An 18427-nucleotide genomic window follows, 5' to 3' on the forward strand; every position below is an offset into this window, starting at 1 on the left:
ATTGAAAAATACCGGATTCAATCTCTAGATCTCTCGCATATCTGAGACTATGTCGAACTTGTTTGGCGAGTCTAAAACAGTCAAGTTGAAGGCCAACTTGTCAGCAAGCGTTCGGAAGTCGAATTTATATGTGCATACAAAGAATCATCTGTCCCGGAATATGATACAGTATTACGTAATATTCCATTCATCACCAGTCCTTTCCTATTTGTCGAGACGGTTTTATTCTATACTTACTAACTTTTACTGGTATTATATTTTTTCATGGACGTTTGAGCTCGCTTGTGGAAGGAGTAATGACCTAAAATATTTATACGTACCAGCACCAAGTATATTTTATTACATTGTTATTTATATTCATGAAATAACATTTATTATAATAAGAACGTTTGTTTGTGACAATGATATGTTGGTATTGATATAGGCAGTTATTTACTTAGTGGTCAATTAGATTTAGCAAATTATTATTGTTAAAGGAGATTTGGACTTTTATGCAAAGAAAATTATATCAAAGAACTTATCCCCATTGTCTTTTGTACAAAATGCCAGAATAAAAGAATAAATAATGCGCTTATTTTTCCAAATTCATATAATCTTAACCTATTTAAGACAATGGTTACTAATATTTATACTGCTTATATTAGAGGACTAATTCTTAAATTACTACAATTATTTATAAACACGGATGTCGGTTCTCGATTCCGCAAATTATGTGCGGTTTATTTTTTTATGTTTACGTCAGCCTAAAACTCTCACGATGCTTAAATCCTTCCTCTGCTAATATTTAATACATCACGTTTGTTAAAATTATTACGTTATCTTATAACTGTCACGAATTCGTTATATAAGTTACAATCGAAAATAACAAGTGTTGATCAATCGTACTCATATTAGGAATATCACAACAGATATAATAAACGTTTAATTTTTATAGGGATTAAATGTTATATTTTCTTTGTATTAGTAATATAAAGAAAATATGATATTCATTTTCAATTATACAAGGGAAGGGCGAAGGGTGGGTAGCAGCGTCCCTCTTAAAACATCTCTAAAGCCTAACTGTGATTGCCAAACCGCATGTCGCGCATGGCAATTACTGGCAAATCCCTCCAAGATAGTAAGTCTCTATCTTGGAGGGGTTTGCCAGTAATTGCCATAATTGTTTAGCAGTGGATAGTTAAAAGCTGATATGATGATAATTAATTATACAATACTAATTCCAATCCCAATTACTAATTATGTAGTCACGTTATAAAATTAATAAAAAAAAATTAAATTAGTTTGAGAAATTTGCTTGATTTTTATTTTGGCTACCATACACAGTACACGAGTATTATTCACATACTAACATTATTACCTATTTTGTCGTATACCGAATAGTATTTTTGACGAATGCATTCACTTTTTTATATATTTCTTTAGATCAGTAGACTAACATGACTCTCATCATTCAAGTATCTGTTCTTGACCCCAAAACATTATGGCCAATCTTCTTTACGTTTGTGTGAAATCTGTCATCTATGATCGCCCATTGAATACTTGATACGTTACATGCAAATATCCAATACAGCTAAAACAGCATCAAAGTGCAGACAGGTTGAGTATTAAGTCTAGATTACATTACTGAATATTTACATATTCCAAAATCGTGTAAGTGGTAGCTTTCAAGTGACCAATACTATTTGTTTTCGTTGGATACTAGATGTAGGTAAAACGCTTGAATTAAGAAGACTTTAAAGCACTTGAAATTAGTGTTTTAGTAGTATTGATATGATTTTAGGTTCTCTGTAGTAGCTAGGCAGTATTAATTCTCCTCCATGGTCTTATAATTGTGGGCATCACCATAATCATATTAGTCTTTAACAGTTCACTGTCGAACACAACAGTTCACTGGCCACCACATAGACTGTTAGTCAGAAAAAAAGAATAATAGTTTATATTCATAGAGCGGGTACCAAAAGCAGTATATAAGTGTGTGTGTTAATATGGACGTAACGTAACGTGCACACTGCTACAATATTTCGACCAACGTACACTATCGACGGGGCTCTTACTCGTTACTCATTTCGTTTACGTTTACCCAATCTACTGTTTTTACTACATTTTACCAAGTAACCACAAAGTGAACAGGAAAAAAGGCCATCCCCTTAACTTTAACTTTAACTTATCTGTGTTTTCGTACCTTTATTGGTATATTCTAGGAGTATTTATAGACCTCTGTATAGATTACAAGTACCAACATTTTAATAAATTACTCAAATTTCTCCAAGGTCATTTTAATTTTTTTCCACATATTTTTCTAAGATTCTGCATAATTTCAGGTACAGAATTTTTTTTATTTATAAAGCTAAAAATGCCCAATTTGGCAACGCCGCCTGCGCGCGTAGCTCAATAACATTATTTACTTCACGCGTACACCACATAGAACCAATTTTCGAAAAACTATACGAATATTTAAATTTCAGTTTTTATTTATGTGGTCTTGGTATTGAGTAAGCCATCGTTTCCTTTCCCATGAGAAGAAGGGGTGGCCCACTCATACTATAACAGGAAAGTTAGTGCTCGACGGATGAGCAACAGCATCTCTCTTAAAATATCAAAAAAAGCCTAACTGCGGTTGGTAACCCGTTTGCCAAGCGTGGCGACTATTGGCAAGATCTCCTTCATGGGGGAAGCCTATATGTAGCAGTGGGCAGTTAACGGTTGATATGATTATAATATAATAATGTATGAATATGACCAATAAGTAGATAAATCAACAGACGTAGTCTATTGTATTTTTTTTTTTATTTATAACTTTAACAAAAAAGTATAGTAGGTAGGAGTAGTAAATATTATAGTTTTTTTTACTTGGATAGGTATTAAAATAATTTTAGCAAAAATAATATTTTTTTAAGGTGTTTGTTTGTGTTTGTTGTTTTAGGTAATTTAAAAGTAAGACTGACAAAATATCATATTAGAGAATTTTACAATCAATTGTTTTTTATAGAGTTAATTTGATAATAAGATATATCATTATTGTTTACTAAATTATGTGCCAAGTATAAAAAATATACATAATAATTTTAAAAAAGCAAGAAATTATAAATTATTTTAAAACATAACATGTAGATAATTAAATACCTAAAGAGTTGACCCTGATAACACAATCGTCGATTTCACTCACACAAAGCAAGATAGAAAATAAGGTTTCCTAAACGGTCGGAGTTAACCTACTCCATTCTCATATTTATTTTCTATTTTCTATTCAAAAACAAATGATAACTGCCACTATGGTATTGGCTCTGTTTAATTTAATAATTCTAATTTCAATTATGTTCTTCCAAATATACAATAATAGTTTTTCTTTTATATTATGTATACCTGTTTAAATAGAGATTTATAAATATTAAGTAATGAAGATCTGAAGATCTAATAACTTGTCAAGTATGTAAACTTTTATTTTATTTTTATAAAATTGTGTTATCATTTGCATTATTCTTCTGAGAGTGTTGCGGCCTCTTTAAACTTCTTGTTGACCGTATATTGAAACATTACACAGAACAAAAAATCAACTTTTAACAGGATAAAAAGACGACAGAGACAAAGGATTCGATAAAATATACATAATTATGACTATAAATGTGCCTACATTATTTTGATTAAACACATGTATCTTTCGGCCATTCAATGGGCATGTAAGGTCGTCATTTGATAATAGTTATAAGTTATTAGACAGATTATCTTTAACTTTTCTATAGGAGCGCAGATGAGTATGGGTAATTAATCTCATTGCATGTGCAAGATATTTGTCGCATTTCTTACGAACGTCATTAATTTCATCCCCCAGTAACGCTATTCCCCGGCAGGCCAGGCTTGTTATCTGTGGAGCGTAAGATTATAATTGTTTGACAATCAAGAAACTGTTGACATTAGAGGAAATCACTTTCTCAATTGTAATAGCAACACCAGAATCATTCAGCATTCCTATTTTAATACGAATACTAATCTAATGTCAAATGGCATTAAATCATGGTTTATATATACATAGTGCGGTCTCATTAAAAGTTTGTCTGTACCCTGTATCCGCTACTATAATGAGCAATATTTGCCCTTTGTCCGACAATTTTGGCAATTTTGTGGTGTGGTGAGTCTCGGTATTGTATTTTGTTGGCCCTTATTGCTATTATTTGTATTGTAGATCATAGTTTACTTTCATTTAATTTGAGCAATTAAACATATTAAGAGACAAAAAAGCTCTTCGAAATTGAAGAAAAAATTTGTTATCTATATTTGTTCATATTAATAATTTATCTATATTTACTCTAAGGATCTTCTATTAAATAAAATATTCCATTTAATATTATTTAATTTATAAGGTACAAAGGAATAACACCTTAGTCCTCAGGAATGGCAACGCATGGGGGGTATCATGGATAAAACAGTATACTCTATTATGTCCACGGTCGTGTCTATAGGCGACGATTAACACTTCCCATAAAAAAATCTTCTATCATGCTAGACTAATACCTTATATCTATTTATATCTTATATTATATTATAACCAGCTGTATACCTTGCAGTTCTATATTCACGAAGTCTAGAAACTACTGTCTGGAAACTTATCTTTAAATCTGTATATCACAATTTGAATATCAAAATATAGTAAATTTGAAAAGATATACACTTACGACGATACACATACGATATGTTTTACACAATAAAAACAAAAGAATTTAAATAGATTATTTTTAGAATTTTTGTCTGTTTATATATTTTTGAAGTTCTAACTTAAAATATAATGTATTTTTTTATCTGAAAATGTCATCTAGAAGTAGACTTACTTTCTACTAACAAAGCTAATAAAAATAAAGTCTAAATTCTGTTTATTTATGTATATACGGAATGTTTCAGGAGAAATGTATTTAATCCTTTTAACATTATAAATGTGAAAGTTTGTAAAAATAGATGTATGAATGAATGAACTTGTTAATCTTTCACACAAAAACTACTAAACAGATTTCAATAAAATTTGGTATATGGTTAGGTTATATCCTCACTTAGTACAAAGGAAAATAACGTACTGATTCACGTGGTCAAAGTCGCAGGAATTGGCTGGTCGATAATAATGAAATTTGAAGTGCGATCTATATTATAGAGATACAACTTTGTTCAAAGATAAATACCAAGTGGCCAATATTTACCAAGCGGCCTTTTCTATTTGCAACTTCGCATGTTATCGGAGCGTTTATACTATTTTTTCCGCCTTCACTGTCTCAACCGGTAGTGCTCGTTATTTTTTAAAGCCTTGCCTTGAGTATAGTATTAAATAAGAATTCGTTTATATAGTTTGTGCAGGAAATAGGTATTTTCATTGAATTTGTATCAGCCTAGATCCAATTTCCATAAATCGGAAAAATTATATTGTTGTTGTCTTTCTAGTACAGTTTTAAAGAAATTTCATTATAAAAAACAATAAAACTTACTTGATTTAAATAGAGACTTACTAGATCTACTCGACTATGTTCAAGTATTTTGAAAAATAACAATAAAATTTGACTTTGCAGTTTTGCACGCAAATACTTTTTCGATTTCATTTTTAACGCCCGCGTCTGGTCTGATATTTGTTTATTTGCAGTTATTTTTCAATTCAAAATACTGATTAGCTTTGTTACGATATAATTATAAAATTTTGTATTGCACAGACAATTATTAAAACAACACATATGAAACACATAATTAAATGACAAGATGTTTTGTGGATATATCAGAGTGCTTAGTATAAGATGGACATATGAAAGTATTTAGTATAGGTTGATACATCAGGTGCTTAGTATGAGTTGACATATCTGAGTGTTTTTTTATGGATATGAGTTGGACATGTCAGAATGCTTAGTATGAAGTGGACATATCAGAGTGCTTAATATGAAGTTGACATGTCAGAGTGTTTAGCTTGAGGTGGACATATCAGAGTGCTTAGTGTGTGGTAGACATATCCTGATTTGTACAAAGATTTATGTTACAACCGCGTTCACATTTATGTCGATTTTTGTATAGGAATCCGAATTTCCGAAACTACGTAATAGAAATGTAACTAAATTTATTAATAAAAATTATAATCAAACTTTAGATTTTAAATAATTTTTTTTTCGATCTAAATTAAATAATTTAATTTCAAATTCCAGAGCGAGGGGATAAAATTAAAAAAAATGTCACATTAAGAAGAATAAATTTTATTCTGAAATTATAGATTAACAATCTAAGTCTGTGACTTTACCTACTATGTTGTTTCGTAAACCCAATGAAAATCGCTGGGGCCAAATTATACCTGACTTTATTGGGTTATATTTTACAGTCCATAAAGTTAGTTTAAATTCCCTAGCTATAACTTTATATATTTATGTCCAGAAATTATACTATATTATTTACAAGATTGTGATGATGCAATTAATATTTTCAATTCACATTTTCTATAATAGGTAGATATAATTTACAGAAATAATTTGTTCTTTTGATTAATTACTTTTTGTATAAAGGTTATGTAAATTTGTATAGAAATCTTATAAATTTGCAATATAATTAAATAAATTATGAATAGTATTAATAGTTTTATTTAATAATTTGTACACCAATTTTTGCCTACCATATTTGTTCAGTGACGTCTATTGTATAAAAATGTTCTTATTCATTTCAAACTATATTTTCAATTCAACCGAAAATATTTTATTAAACCCGCCAAAATATATTTATGGTCAATGACATGTATGAAAACATAATTAAACGACTTTAAAATTTTGATTAGTACCTAGGATTAGCTTAGCTGTATATAATACGAGTATATAGACTATTTGGGTCTTCCCACTATGTATCTACATATAATCAATAATATTCTATTAAACTCATAGTACATAAGCTGGGTTTATCCTTCCAACTGACTTAGTACGAGTAATTTTGTATTATATCTGATGTAATTTGCGTCCGCTTCATAGATTAAGGATACAGTACCAGTGGTCTACCTATTCAAGAATTACAGCAAAAATAAGAAGTAGATGTCACAAATTCAATATAAGATAGTAAATGTCAGAAACTAGCTACTTTATTTTAATTTATTATTAAAACGCTTCCGAAGCATAGTTCGAATACATAAAACCAGTACATCGTAGTAATCAAGGTCACATTTAAATAAGCGACACACAAAGTTGAATGACCACTGCATGAGGTCGGGGTCAGTCAATGGGGGTTAGCTGGTTTTTAAGTGATTTACTCTATCCGTCTGTATATTTTTTGTGGATATGTTACTTGTTACGTCACCAATTTTATTATTAAATTGATTTTAATGATTATTTTTGCGCTCTCAATGATTTAGTCCTATGTTGGTTTCCTATTATTTTTATATTGATTTTTTATTTTTATATTATTATATTGTCATTTTTCTTCCTAAAACAAAATACCACTAATATTGCCAAGTAAAATATAGAGATAAACAATTCCGCACTCTAAACATTTTTAATCTTGACTTGTACAAAGTTTACGATATGACTGCGTTAGAATACGTCAATTATTTAAAATTTCGCACTGAGAATGGAGAGTGTCTTTTCATATGTTGATGAATTTCACTTCATATTCCATATTCATAGCATTCTAATAAAATATAATTGGTGAATACAATAATGATAAAATTTTCATTAATGAAGGGCTAATCCATTTCTAATTTCAAGTTGCCATAAATGCTTGGACGTTCTCTTATGAAAGTAGATTAATATCTTCCTCGCATTTATTTCATCAATTTCGTAGTAATCATAAAATTAAGATATAAGTTCAAATAATTTGAAACAAACAAACGGCTGCCTTAGTTATTATATATAGCCATGGCATTTCTGGTTACTGATAGAAAATGTTATATTAGGTGGCCTCCTATTATTTGAGTTGCTGTTGGAAACTTGTATTATATTTACCTTTGACGTCTCCTATTGCTATTACCGAAACCGTTGGCTTCACTTTTTAGTTGCATACACTTTTGTTTAACTGCCAAAGTTTAGAAACATAAATGAGAAAAGTTTTTGAATGTACATTGGATGATTTACTTCTCGGTTATTATGATCCCGTGCGGCGTGAAAAAACCTTAAACAGGCCCATAATTTCTGAAGAAGTGGGCAATTTCGCACAATATTTACTTGTTACGAGAGGGAAAATAATAAACAAGAGTAGCTTTATGTCGCTCAATATTAGTATATTCACATTTCAAAATGAACTCTGACTTTTTACAGGACGTGGGCTGGGCAATATTCTTATTTATTTATATGTTAAAATACATATAATAATGAACGGCACAATAAGAATGAGAAACTCAGATAATTATTCTAATGTTATATATATATATACTTTAAGATATAAGGTGGTAGGCCTGTAACCATTTCTTCCTCTTTCGTTCTCGCAGTTTCGAATATGGATTCGAATTGGACAACGATGAAACAACGACTATCAAAACGTTTATTATATCTAGATAAAACCTTAAAATAATGATAGGGACAATAACGGGCCATTGCCCATTTAACATATATTTATACATAATAGGAGCCATAGATAGCTCTCTATATCGAGGCTGTTTTGACGCAGAAGAAACGGTTGCTTACGTAATCCTGGAATGTAAAGCCGTAGCCCCTTAATGTTTAGAAATCCTTGGAATGGTGAGGTAACTCCGTAAGGCCTGTGAAGATCCCAGGAAGCTTCTATGCTCCTGGGCGGAGCTGGGCTGGCTGTATTAGCCACGACATACGCACAACGGCCTAAATGTGAGGTTAAGTGCGGAAAAGAGAGTCTACTTTACATTACATTACATATATATGACATAAATAATCATTGCTATTAAGATTTCAAAAATTATGAATTATGTAATTGATTTTGTTGACGATGTGTTTGAAAATATTTTTGGTTCGTTTCGTTTTTGTCGGATATATTGCGAAACCGTAAGATGATGTATACAAAGATAACTAAATATAAAACTCACTGCGACGCTCCAACCTGTAATTAAAGTTACATTTGAAAGCAACTTTATCGTCGAAAGAGACAAATTGTTCACCACTCGAAATAAAGTAAAAACTTTTCCACTGAATTTAAGCGATTTTCTGTGGAACTCCAAATTTAGTTACGTCAAACATAGTCGAGTTTTACTCGTATTTTAATAGCTACTAAACAGATACTTAGTTTTAAATTTCGTAATAATGACATTATAAATTTTTATTTCAACTTATCCTGCTGAGATAATACAAATACAAATTAGATAATAAAAAAATAGACTTATGTAAATAGACGAATAGTTATAAATTATTACTAAAAGAGAGAAGAGGTTGCCAAAATGGGGATTAGTTGCTAGCAATTCCCCATTGCTAGCAATATGGAGTATATTGCTAGTTTCTAATCCCTATTTTTTGGTCATCATCTGGCTAAAATCCTCGCGACTTTCCCTGGAAAGCATCGTGAATGATTTATTATGGAATTTGTCACGATAGGCCAATTGACGTGACTTCGTCCTCACTTTTTATCCTTCACTAGATTCCCACCAGGATATACCGATAACCCAGATAGGGTTATCATTCCATTAAAAAAATATGTCTAATTAACCACATAACTATCAGAAATTATTACATTTATTACAGAACTATAGAGGTGTTTTTATGGGTGAAAATGACATAGTAGCCCTGCCTGAACTATCAATGGTAGGGTACTAATGTGTGATGATAGGTGAGGATGAAAAGTTATTTAGCCCATGATGACGAATTCAAGTCTTTACCACTATGGTTTCCAGAGAAAACCGCGTGGCGGTCGACTTAATAGGATATATTTCTAGCAACAGGGTTGTTAAACTTCAAATGTAGGAATATAATATATATATTTCTACGAGTACTACATATTAATGTCGTTTTTTTTTGATAACTTCCAAAAGAAAGAGGTTCTCAATATGTTTGAATTATTATTGTGGCTACGTAACGAGATTGCGTGGTCAATTTAAATTTTTACAGTTCTTTTTGCAATAGATTAGGATTTCACATAATACTCCAATTTTATGACGATTGAAACTCTTGTTACTCATGTGGAGCAAACGTTTGTTTATTTGAGGCATAATGTTTTTATAGACACGTGATCATATCTTGGAATTATTTCATCGTTTACTAGTGTTTATTTGGTTCACGATAAAAGTTGATTTGTGAAGCAAAATGCAATTGTCTTATAATAAAGAAAGAACAGATTTCTTTTAAGAATAACGTAATAAGGTTTATATATATTAAATATATGGTGTATACATCACTATCAGTCGTCAACTGTCCATTAATGAACATGAGGCTCCCCCATAAGGGAGGCTTTGTCAATAATTGCCACGCTTAACAGGTGGGTTGGCAACCGCAGTTAGGCTTTGGCGATGTTTTAAGAGGGACGCTGCTGCTCATCCCTTGAGCATTAACTTACTTTAGCCATCTAGTACATATCGTCGTGTATATATAGTACATATATATTTGAGTAATTATTTATTAAATTTTGCCATAACATTTGAACAAGATTTTTAAACAAAAGCAGCTCTAATTCTGTTAGGCAAATCGTGTTAAATCTATATGGCTTCATAGGAGTTCAATGAATTGCACTAGAATTATATTACAAGGAAGGTAATGTTGCGTAATACGGATACCGATCGTTTATTCATAATTACAAGTCCAGCTTCAATTAATTATGTCATTCCCATTGAAATTTTGTCATATTATATTCTAATTTCAAGAACATTTGCGTTTTCTATATAATATTAATAATGTTTAAAATTAATAATAATTATCATGTCACTGCAAATTGTTATTGCATTTATAAAATTACACATTAGATATTATTTATATTTTAAGAATCCTTCAACACTATAGGATCCCTTCTTGAAAAGCCAGTCATTGAGTTACTTTTTAAATGAATTTAGACTGCTTGCAGTAATTACACATAATATACTATATAATATAATAATACTCTTAGCATATAACAAATATGTATGTACACTGCTTAAAGTGACAAAGTCGCCTGTTAAATTTGTGTTTGACAATTTATAGGCACCATAATGTCGCATAAATAGCATTCCCTAAAGACACCCCATAGCGGACATTCATCAAGCTGTTTAAATTACATATTGTGCCAAAAATCAAGAGACACATACATACACAATATATACAATCTAAAATATTGAAATTTTAACAAAATAATAAGGATTCTGACTTACATAAGCACAAAGAAAAATTTTTGGACTCAGAACTACCAAGAAAAAAAATTCATAATTATTAACCTTTTATAAATTTAATACAGTAGATATTGTTAAAAAAAAATAAAAAATAACTTAAATCATAACTTTGCAATTCTTTATTCAAATTTTATTATGGAGATTAGATAAAGTTGACAACAAAAGCGAAGTTCGACAAAAGTCTTTTATTAAATCCATGTTTAATAATACCCCAAAATTCTATAGTTTTCGTAGGCAACTAACATTTTCTCCCTGGAACACCGATTCCAGGAAAATAATTGACCTATAATATTGTAATTTAACTGGAAGTTACAAAACAAAAGGGACTGAAGTTCTATAAAACAAAGGTTAATAATTTATTGTTTCTAAATTAACATCAATGGTATTTACATACTAACTACATAATGCCAAGTTTTGTACCAAAGGTAATACCGATCATACCACAAAATTTGGTCAAATTTATTAATGTAAGAATTTTTTACAATAAAAGCGTAGAATAAAGGTAAAAATATGTCTAAATATATATGGCTACCTTTTAAATCTTTTAATGAAGCTCTGTAAACATGTTATTGCAGCATATTATTTCGTATATATGGAATTAAGAAGTAGGAAGATCAATAATATAAACCACTTCTGCATAGAATGTCAAGATAAAACACTCCAGGTTTTAAGTTAAACCTTCATAATAAGTTAAAATCGAATTTAATTTGGTACAATAGATTTTCTATGATGCTGAAACAAATTTCTAAAATATATTCTTTTGGCATCTAACGATATCGTTCTCATTAAAATGCGCCATATTAATTTTTCTTAATACGAGTATCTCCCATATACAGACATAATCTAGTTACAATTATATTATATAAAAATAAATAAAATAAAAATTAATTGTAAACATATTAATTGATAAAAGATTTAAATGAAATGGTTTTCTAAAAAATAGAGTACATTTCATTAGGCCATATATATAATAGTGATAAGAAAAAGAACAATATTTAATATGTTAATATGTACAAATGTTTTTCTAGTAATATCTATATGAATATATTTAAAACTAGCGATCTGATCATATACTACAAAAAATTCAGCCAATTCAAGTGATCGATTATTTTATAGAATTGTATATGTAATTCTTTAGATCGATATAATTTCTTTATTTATGAACTGATTGAAATGAAACAAACATGTTAATTTTATTTCACCCAATTCTACAATTAGCTGACATAAAGTTAACCCACTTTTGAGGCTCGATGCTCTATCTATATAATCTAAGGCCTAAACTTATTCTCTTGTTATAGTTGTTTCTAAGAGTAGATATCCCTCTCGAATTAATCAATCATGTTTTAAACCAATCGACACTAATTAAGTTTACGTTAATTAGATTAAATTATAATACCGCACGAACTCCGCCAGATGGTGGCTTGTGTACCTATTTATAAGATATCTTGTTATAAAGGAGAAAGTTTGTGAGGATGGATGGCTGTTTGTTAGTCTTTGACGCAAAAGCTACTGAAGAGATTTGAATGAAATTTGGTACATAAATAGGTAATGACTGCCATGTGGTTTCTGGGTAGAATGGGCCACCCCTTCCTTTCCTATGGCTGTCGTAAGGGGCGATTGAGGGAAGAATGGTTGAGCGATGGGCACCAGAGTCCCTTTTAAAACATTGTCAAAACCCTCAATAGCGAGAGGCGTTTGTTTAGCAGTGAACAGTTAACGGCTTATTTAATCATGGTGATATAATGATACACCCGAGCGAATGCGTGAGATACAGCTAGTTCTCTATAGAATGTTTATATGTGTAATAATATAATACATTATTGTGCTTTTATATCCATACGAGAAGTACGAATTAGTAAAATATAGTTCAAAACATTGTTACCAATGTCTCTTCATATTATTGGTATCAACCAACAGTATATATGTAGAATATTAAAGTATGTAGATATCAAACGTTCATCAGATACCGTTGCAGTATATCACGATGACGGCTGATTCACAATTTATTCTAATTATTTAATATTTATTTTTAAAATATTATATATTGGCGATTCGGCCCGGTTTCGCACGGCTGTATAACTCGCTATATTGCTCGTTGACAATGTAGCTTTCTATATATTGAAGAATTAAAAAAAAATCACATAAGTAGTTTTCAAACATTCGAATTTTTCCTTTTTTTAGTTATTTGTCGCGGCATTGCCTGAATGCTAATTGTATGCTTATATACTATAATACTAAGTTAGCAAGTAATGCCAAGTTAGGATATAATCTTTCCGTGTACAATTTTTATACCTATTTGTCCAGTTGTTTAAATGTAATTGAGTAACATCCAACCTTCACATTCATAGTATTAGTAGGATAGGAAAAAAAAATTATTTACTGATTCTTTGCACTAATTATTTTCTGTTTCTTTACAGGAAAACACCAGAGGCAGATTGGCTAGGCAGTCAATCAAATAATGAGTACTAATGTTTAGACGGAGCTATAAGGCCCGTTGCATCCGTGTCCTCAAATCCAGGGCGTGGAAGCGCGTGCCCATGAAGCTTTTAAAGTGGAACAGAAAAATGCCTTCCACCAAACAATACAACTTGGTTCCGAACGACGAGTACGATACAAGAATTCCGCTACATCCAGACGAGGCTTTCCACTATGGGATTACATTTCAAGCTAAGGTATGTTACAATAAATTTATTTGCATCCACTACGAAATAAATGTAGTCCTCTTTTATTGATAATATTATTTTGATTTCATTACTAAAATATGCGGTCTTGAGCCACATGCATTTCTTGATTTCTTGCAATTATCTTAATTCGATTTTAAAGTAGTATCTTCATATACGTATATATAGATACATATAATTTAAGTATTAGGAATGGGAGGTATTTTACAAAAGATATCAAAATATTAAATCTATATATTGACAGTACAAAAATTCTTTCTATTCTATTTTTATCTACACAGATAGGGCCGTCAGCTGGTTTGCCATTCTAAGTTGCATAAAAAAAAGATTATCATGTATAAAAGTTCTAAGTACCGAAGTTATATTTCTATGAAAGGTATAAAATTAATAAAAAAAAAATTAAGCATTAAATATTAACCAAATGTAACAAGATCAGAAGTCTTGAACAATAATACTATATTAATTAGTACATAGAATTATTTTTCAATAAGATTTTCAACAAGATATTTAGGGTCCTATATATAACTTCATCGTAAAAATTAGAGCAAATAATATTAGAAATTATCAACCTTTCACGAAATATATAATCTATTCTGAAACTAACCAAGGTTAGTATTACTAAGATACATAACCAACAAACTTGCTTAAGTAACTTTCCTTGCAAAAACATTGAATAATAAGAGTTACATAGAAAATATTTCCAGACCAATATAATATTCATTCATATCATCACGTTCATGAATAGTTACACATATTATGTTTTGTATTATTTTTATCTTAAAAACAGAAATTTTATTATTTCTTTTCACAAATTGAGACTATAAGAGATAATAATCTCGATTTTGTTAACACTTAGATAGATATTTTATTCACACATGTCATAATAAGTGCCATGATGAGGGTCATCAATCATTTTAGGACTAATAACTTCGCTATCTTCTGCATTATCTTTCCTTAGTATGTAATTGTGCATGTGTATATTGGTTTTAAAATTATATTTATTATATAGTTGATACCTAAATTATGTAGACAGAGTGTCTCCATACAAATGTTTTGATAATCGAGGGAGTGACGGATAGTAGTTGCTACGTTTGGCAGGCGGATTGGAAACCCCAGTTAGGCTTTGGTGGTGTTTTAAGAGGGATAATGTACATTCATTACTCTATATATGGGAGAAATTATATGGTTATGAAAAATAAAAAAGATACAAAATTATTTTCTTTTCTTTCTCACTCTCCCCCTCCAACTATATAATCTAAGAGTTGCTATTAAGAGCAGCCCATTAAAATTCCACTACTGGACATAAATCTCTTCTTTAGAGGAAAATTTGGTCTACCCTTACCACCCTGGTCAGATATTAAGTATACGTTTCGCTCCTTTTATTGCCTTTTCCGATATTTAAGAAAGGCAAACGTATTTGCACGTTGTATTTTTTATTCCATCAATACAAGGAGAATTTATAGAACTAACAAGTATCTACATAAGAAAGTATACATCTACATACACACATATCCGTCACGCCTGTCTCCCACTGGAGTAGGCAGAAACAATGGAATGCCAAATGGAACTCCGATTATCTGACATCTGTCAGTATATTTTATTATTTTTGTGTGTGAATGTAATTGGAATGTATTGAAAATAAAACCGTGACATGGCATTTATAACATCTACAGAATATTGTATGGCCTGATTAATATGAAATATTTTCTTATACATATAATATCAAGCGTGAACTTATTTTATTCATCATTCTCACAAACCGATATAATACAATGTTATTTTTTTAATAAGATGAACATAAAATGCTTAAACCATAAATTGTTTCCATAAAATAGTATTACCAATAGTTGATCAGCCAATCTGGAGAAAGCCAGGCTTGTCATGATAACAGTGTCTGATAATAAACTTGCTTGTAATACACTCGATAAAATTTAATTTTTATTGAATCTAGTAGAATCTGCAAAAAATTCGACCGATAAATATTCGCCCATTTTTTAATTAACACGAATCATTTAACTTAATTAATGAACGTCGCTCTTTTTAATATTTTCTCGATGGATAATACTCTAAAAGAAATGTCATTGGCGATTGAAATTATTAATTGATTTTTTGTGCAAAAATAATTCAATATTACTTAAAATAAAATAAAAAAAGCTTTAGAGTTTTAAAGGCGATAAACTTTTCAGTTAGGATAGTCACAGAAATTAACAGTTGAATATTGCAGTAATGGCAAAATTATCACCATAGTTAATGACATTTGCCCATGTTTCATTGTGTAAGTAAATAGATACATTTAAATATTATAAATCGAGTCTAGTAGTCTAGTATTATCTTATTTAATTTTCTTATAATATTTACCTAGATTCTATATTTATGTACCTAGGTCATACACATTATACACTATTACACAAAATTTGGATTCTATACCAAAAACCTATTTGTACCTATAAAGGATAATTATCCATATATTGCAACATTATATATTAGCAATTGTTAATGCCATCGATTTGTAATTTGAAGTAGATTTTGACATTTTTAGCCCATATATATATAGCAATGAATATAAATATTTTTAGGACTCAAAAATAGCACTAAAAATTTTAGATTTAAGCTTATTTAACTAGCTCAAGTTATCACATGAAGGGACTTTGTAAGATTTAAAATATTTTTTTATTTATGTTTATGCTGCGTAATTTTTAACTTATGACAGAAAATGTGACAATAAATATCATTCCCCTTTATCTTCGAAGTTTGTAAAGTGAAAAGTCTGAAATACGAAATTATATTTTATAAAGATATATGTGAATACTACAGGAAAAATAGAATATTATTTCTAATTATTACACTTTTTCAAAATTAATAAAAGAGCTTCGAAAGACTAGAAAAAAAGAAGACTAGATTTGTGGTCGGGTTTTTAGCCACAGGTATGGACTTAAATAAGAAATTGCTAATTGAAATAACAATAATAATTTTTAATAGGTTATTCTATACAAAAATACAATATGGTAATTCTTTTCTAGTAATAATCTCAAGACATAATTCAAATAAATTATTGCATAAAGAAAATAAAAACTTATTTATATTTTATGTAAGACACTCGTCGAGTTTTTAAAAATATATACACTATACCGAAATCTAAACACCAAAAATTAAATTGAAAATATTATTAACTTTTAAGCTGTCCAACAGCAGTAAGGGAAGAAATAACTTTTCACCAACTTGTTAACAGCTTGAAATTATCGAAATGTCAAACTCAAGTCTAGTGCAGGACTAAGTTCTGGCTTCTGAACTGACACCACTAAGTTAAACAAAGCCATGTATCTGTCTTAACTGATCATGACAATTAATGGCAAAATATCAAATGTTCTCACTGTAAGATAGTATTTATATACAAAACACCAACTAGATAATCAATCTTCCAAAAGAGTTCAAATCTTTTATTACACGAATTATTAAAAGATATCGTTTCAAGATTTGAAGGGATAAATAAATATTCTTAGGAAGCTTTTTTCTTGAAATGACATTGTATACAATAAACAAAGTTTTTTTTTATATATTAATTGACTATATAATATATCTATTAATCTTCACACAAATTGCCTTAAGGAAAAAGCAAGGAGAACCGAGTGCCCAATGGTAACATGATAATTAATCATATAAAAATAGAACTATATGATATTATTGCACATTTTACTTTTTGATTTCATTGTATTTTATATCTCTTAAGTTACTCATAGATATAAGTAAGTATATAGATTAGCCGTGTGGTTTTGGAATAGAATTGACCTCCCCTTTCTTTCCCGTAGGTGTCGTAAGAGGCGACTAAAGAAGGATGAAGGATGGTCAGTAGCGTCCCTTTTAAAATATTTCCAATTTTACTGCGGTTGCCAATCTGCCTGACAAGTATGGTAACTACCGGCAAAACCTCCCGAGAGCTGATATGACAATATATATAGATTACAGATTATGATTTTTGTAATTATCGGAAAATAATAACAAATTCTTAATTTGAAAATTCAACTTACAATAATCTTTGTTAGGAAATTACACAAAGCATTATTTAGAATGGGTAGGTACTTCGTGCTCACGATAGACATTCAAACAATTGGAATCAGTACCACCATTTGTACAAACAAAGTGTGTTAAGTAAGAGAAATGTCGCAGTTTTCGTAGCAAAGCAATTCTAAATTCAATTAGTAATGTTTCCACTTCGTCGACTCGTGAAATTTTGTTTTAGTCTTAACAATTCGGTAATGGCAACAATAAATTTTCAGTCAGTTGGACACTTTTGCGTGACGATTTGGCTATTTGGACTAATCAAAGAACATAATGTCTTATCTTTTTATTTATTTTTTTAAATCCTTTCATCACAGTAGTTTTCTATAATATTTTGGTTTTTCACATAGTAGAGTACTAGTAGTAGTAGGAAAATATAAATATATGTTATATATTCCTAAAAAACTCATATTATCGATATTTTAAAGAATCTTTATGTTTTTAA

At 29.7% G+C, this 18427-nt stretch overlaps 1 protein-coding gene across 2 annotated transcripts in view; it reads left to right on the plus strand.

Moving 5' to 3' along the window:
* LOC113518831 (carboxyl-terminal PDZ ligand of neuronal nitric oxide synthase protein) overlaps positions 1-18427 on the plus strand; it is a 239020-nt gene that overhangs the window by 47301 nt on the left and 173292 nt on the right. For both annotated transcript variants that reach the window (XM_052896545.1, XM_052896544.1), the window contains exon 2: positions 13663-13917. In XM_052896545.1, coding sequence (XP_052752505.1) covers positions 13714-13917 — 204 coding nt within the window. In that variant the 5' untranslated portion in view covers positions 13663-13713. The remainder of the gene's footprint in view (positions 1-13662; positions 13918-18427) is intronic.

This window comes from Galleria mellonella, unplaced genomic scaffold (genome assembly GCF_026898425.1).
Source record: "Galleria mellonella isolate WM207_F2 unplaced genomic scaffold, CSIRO_AGI_GalMel_v1 utg33, whole genome shotgun sequence".
Taxonomy (NCBI): Eukaryota; Metazoa; Arthropoda; class Insecta; order Lepidoptera; family Pyralidae; genus Galleria; species Galleria mellonella.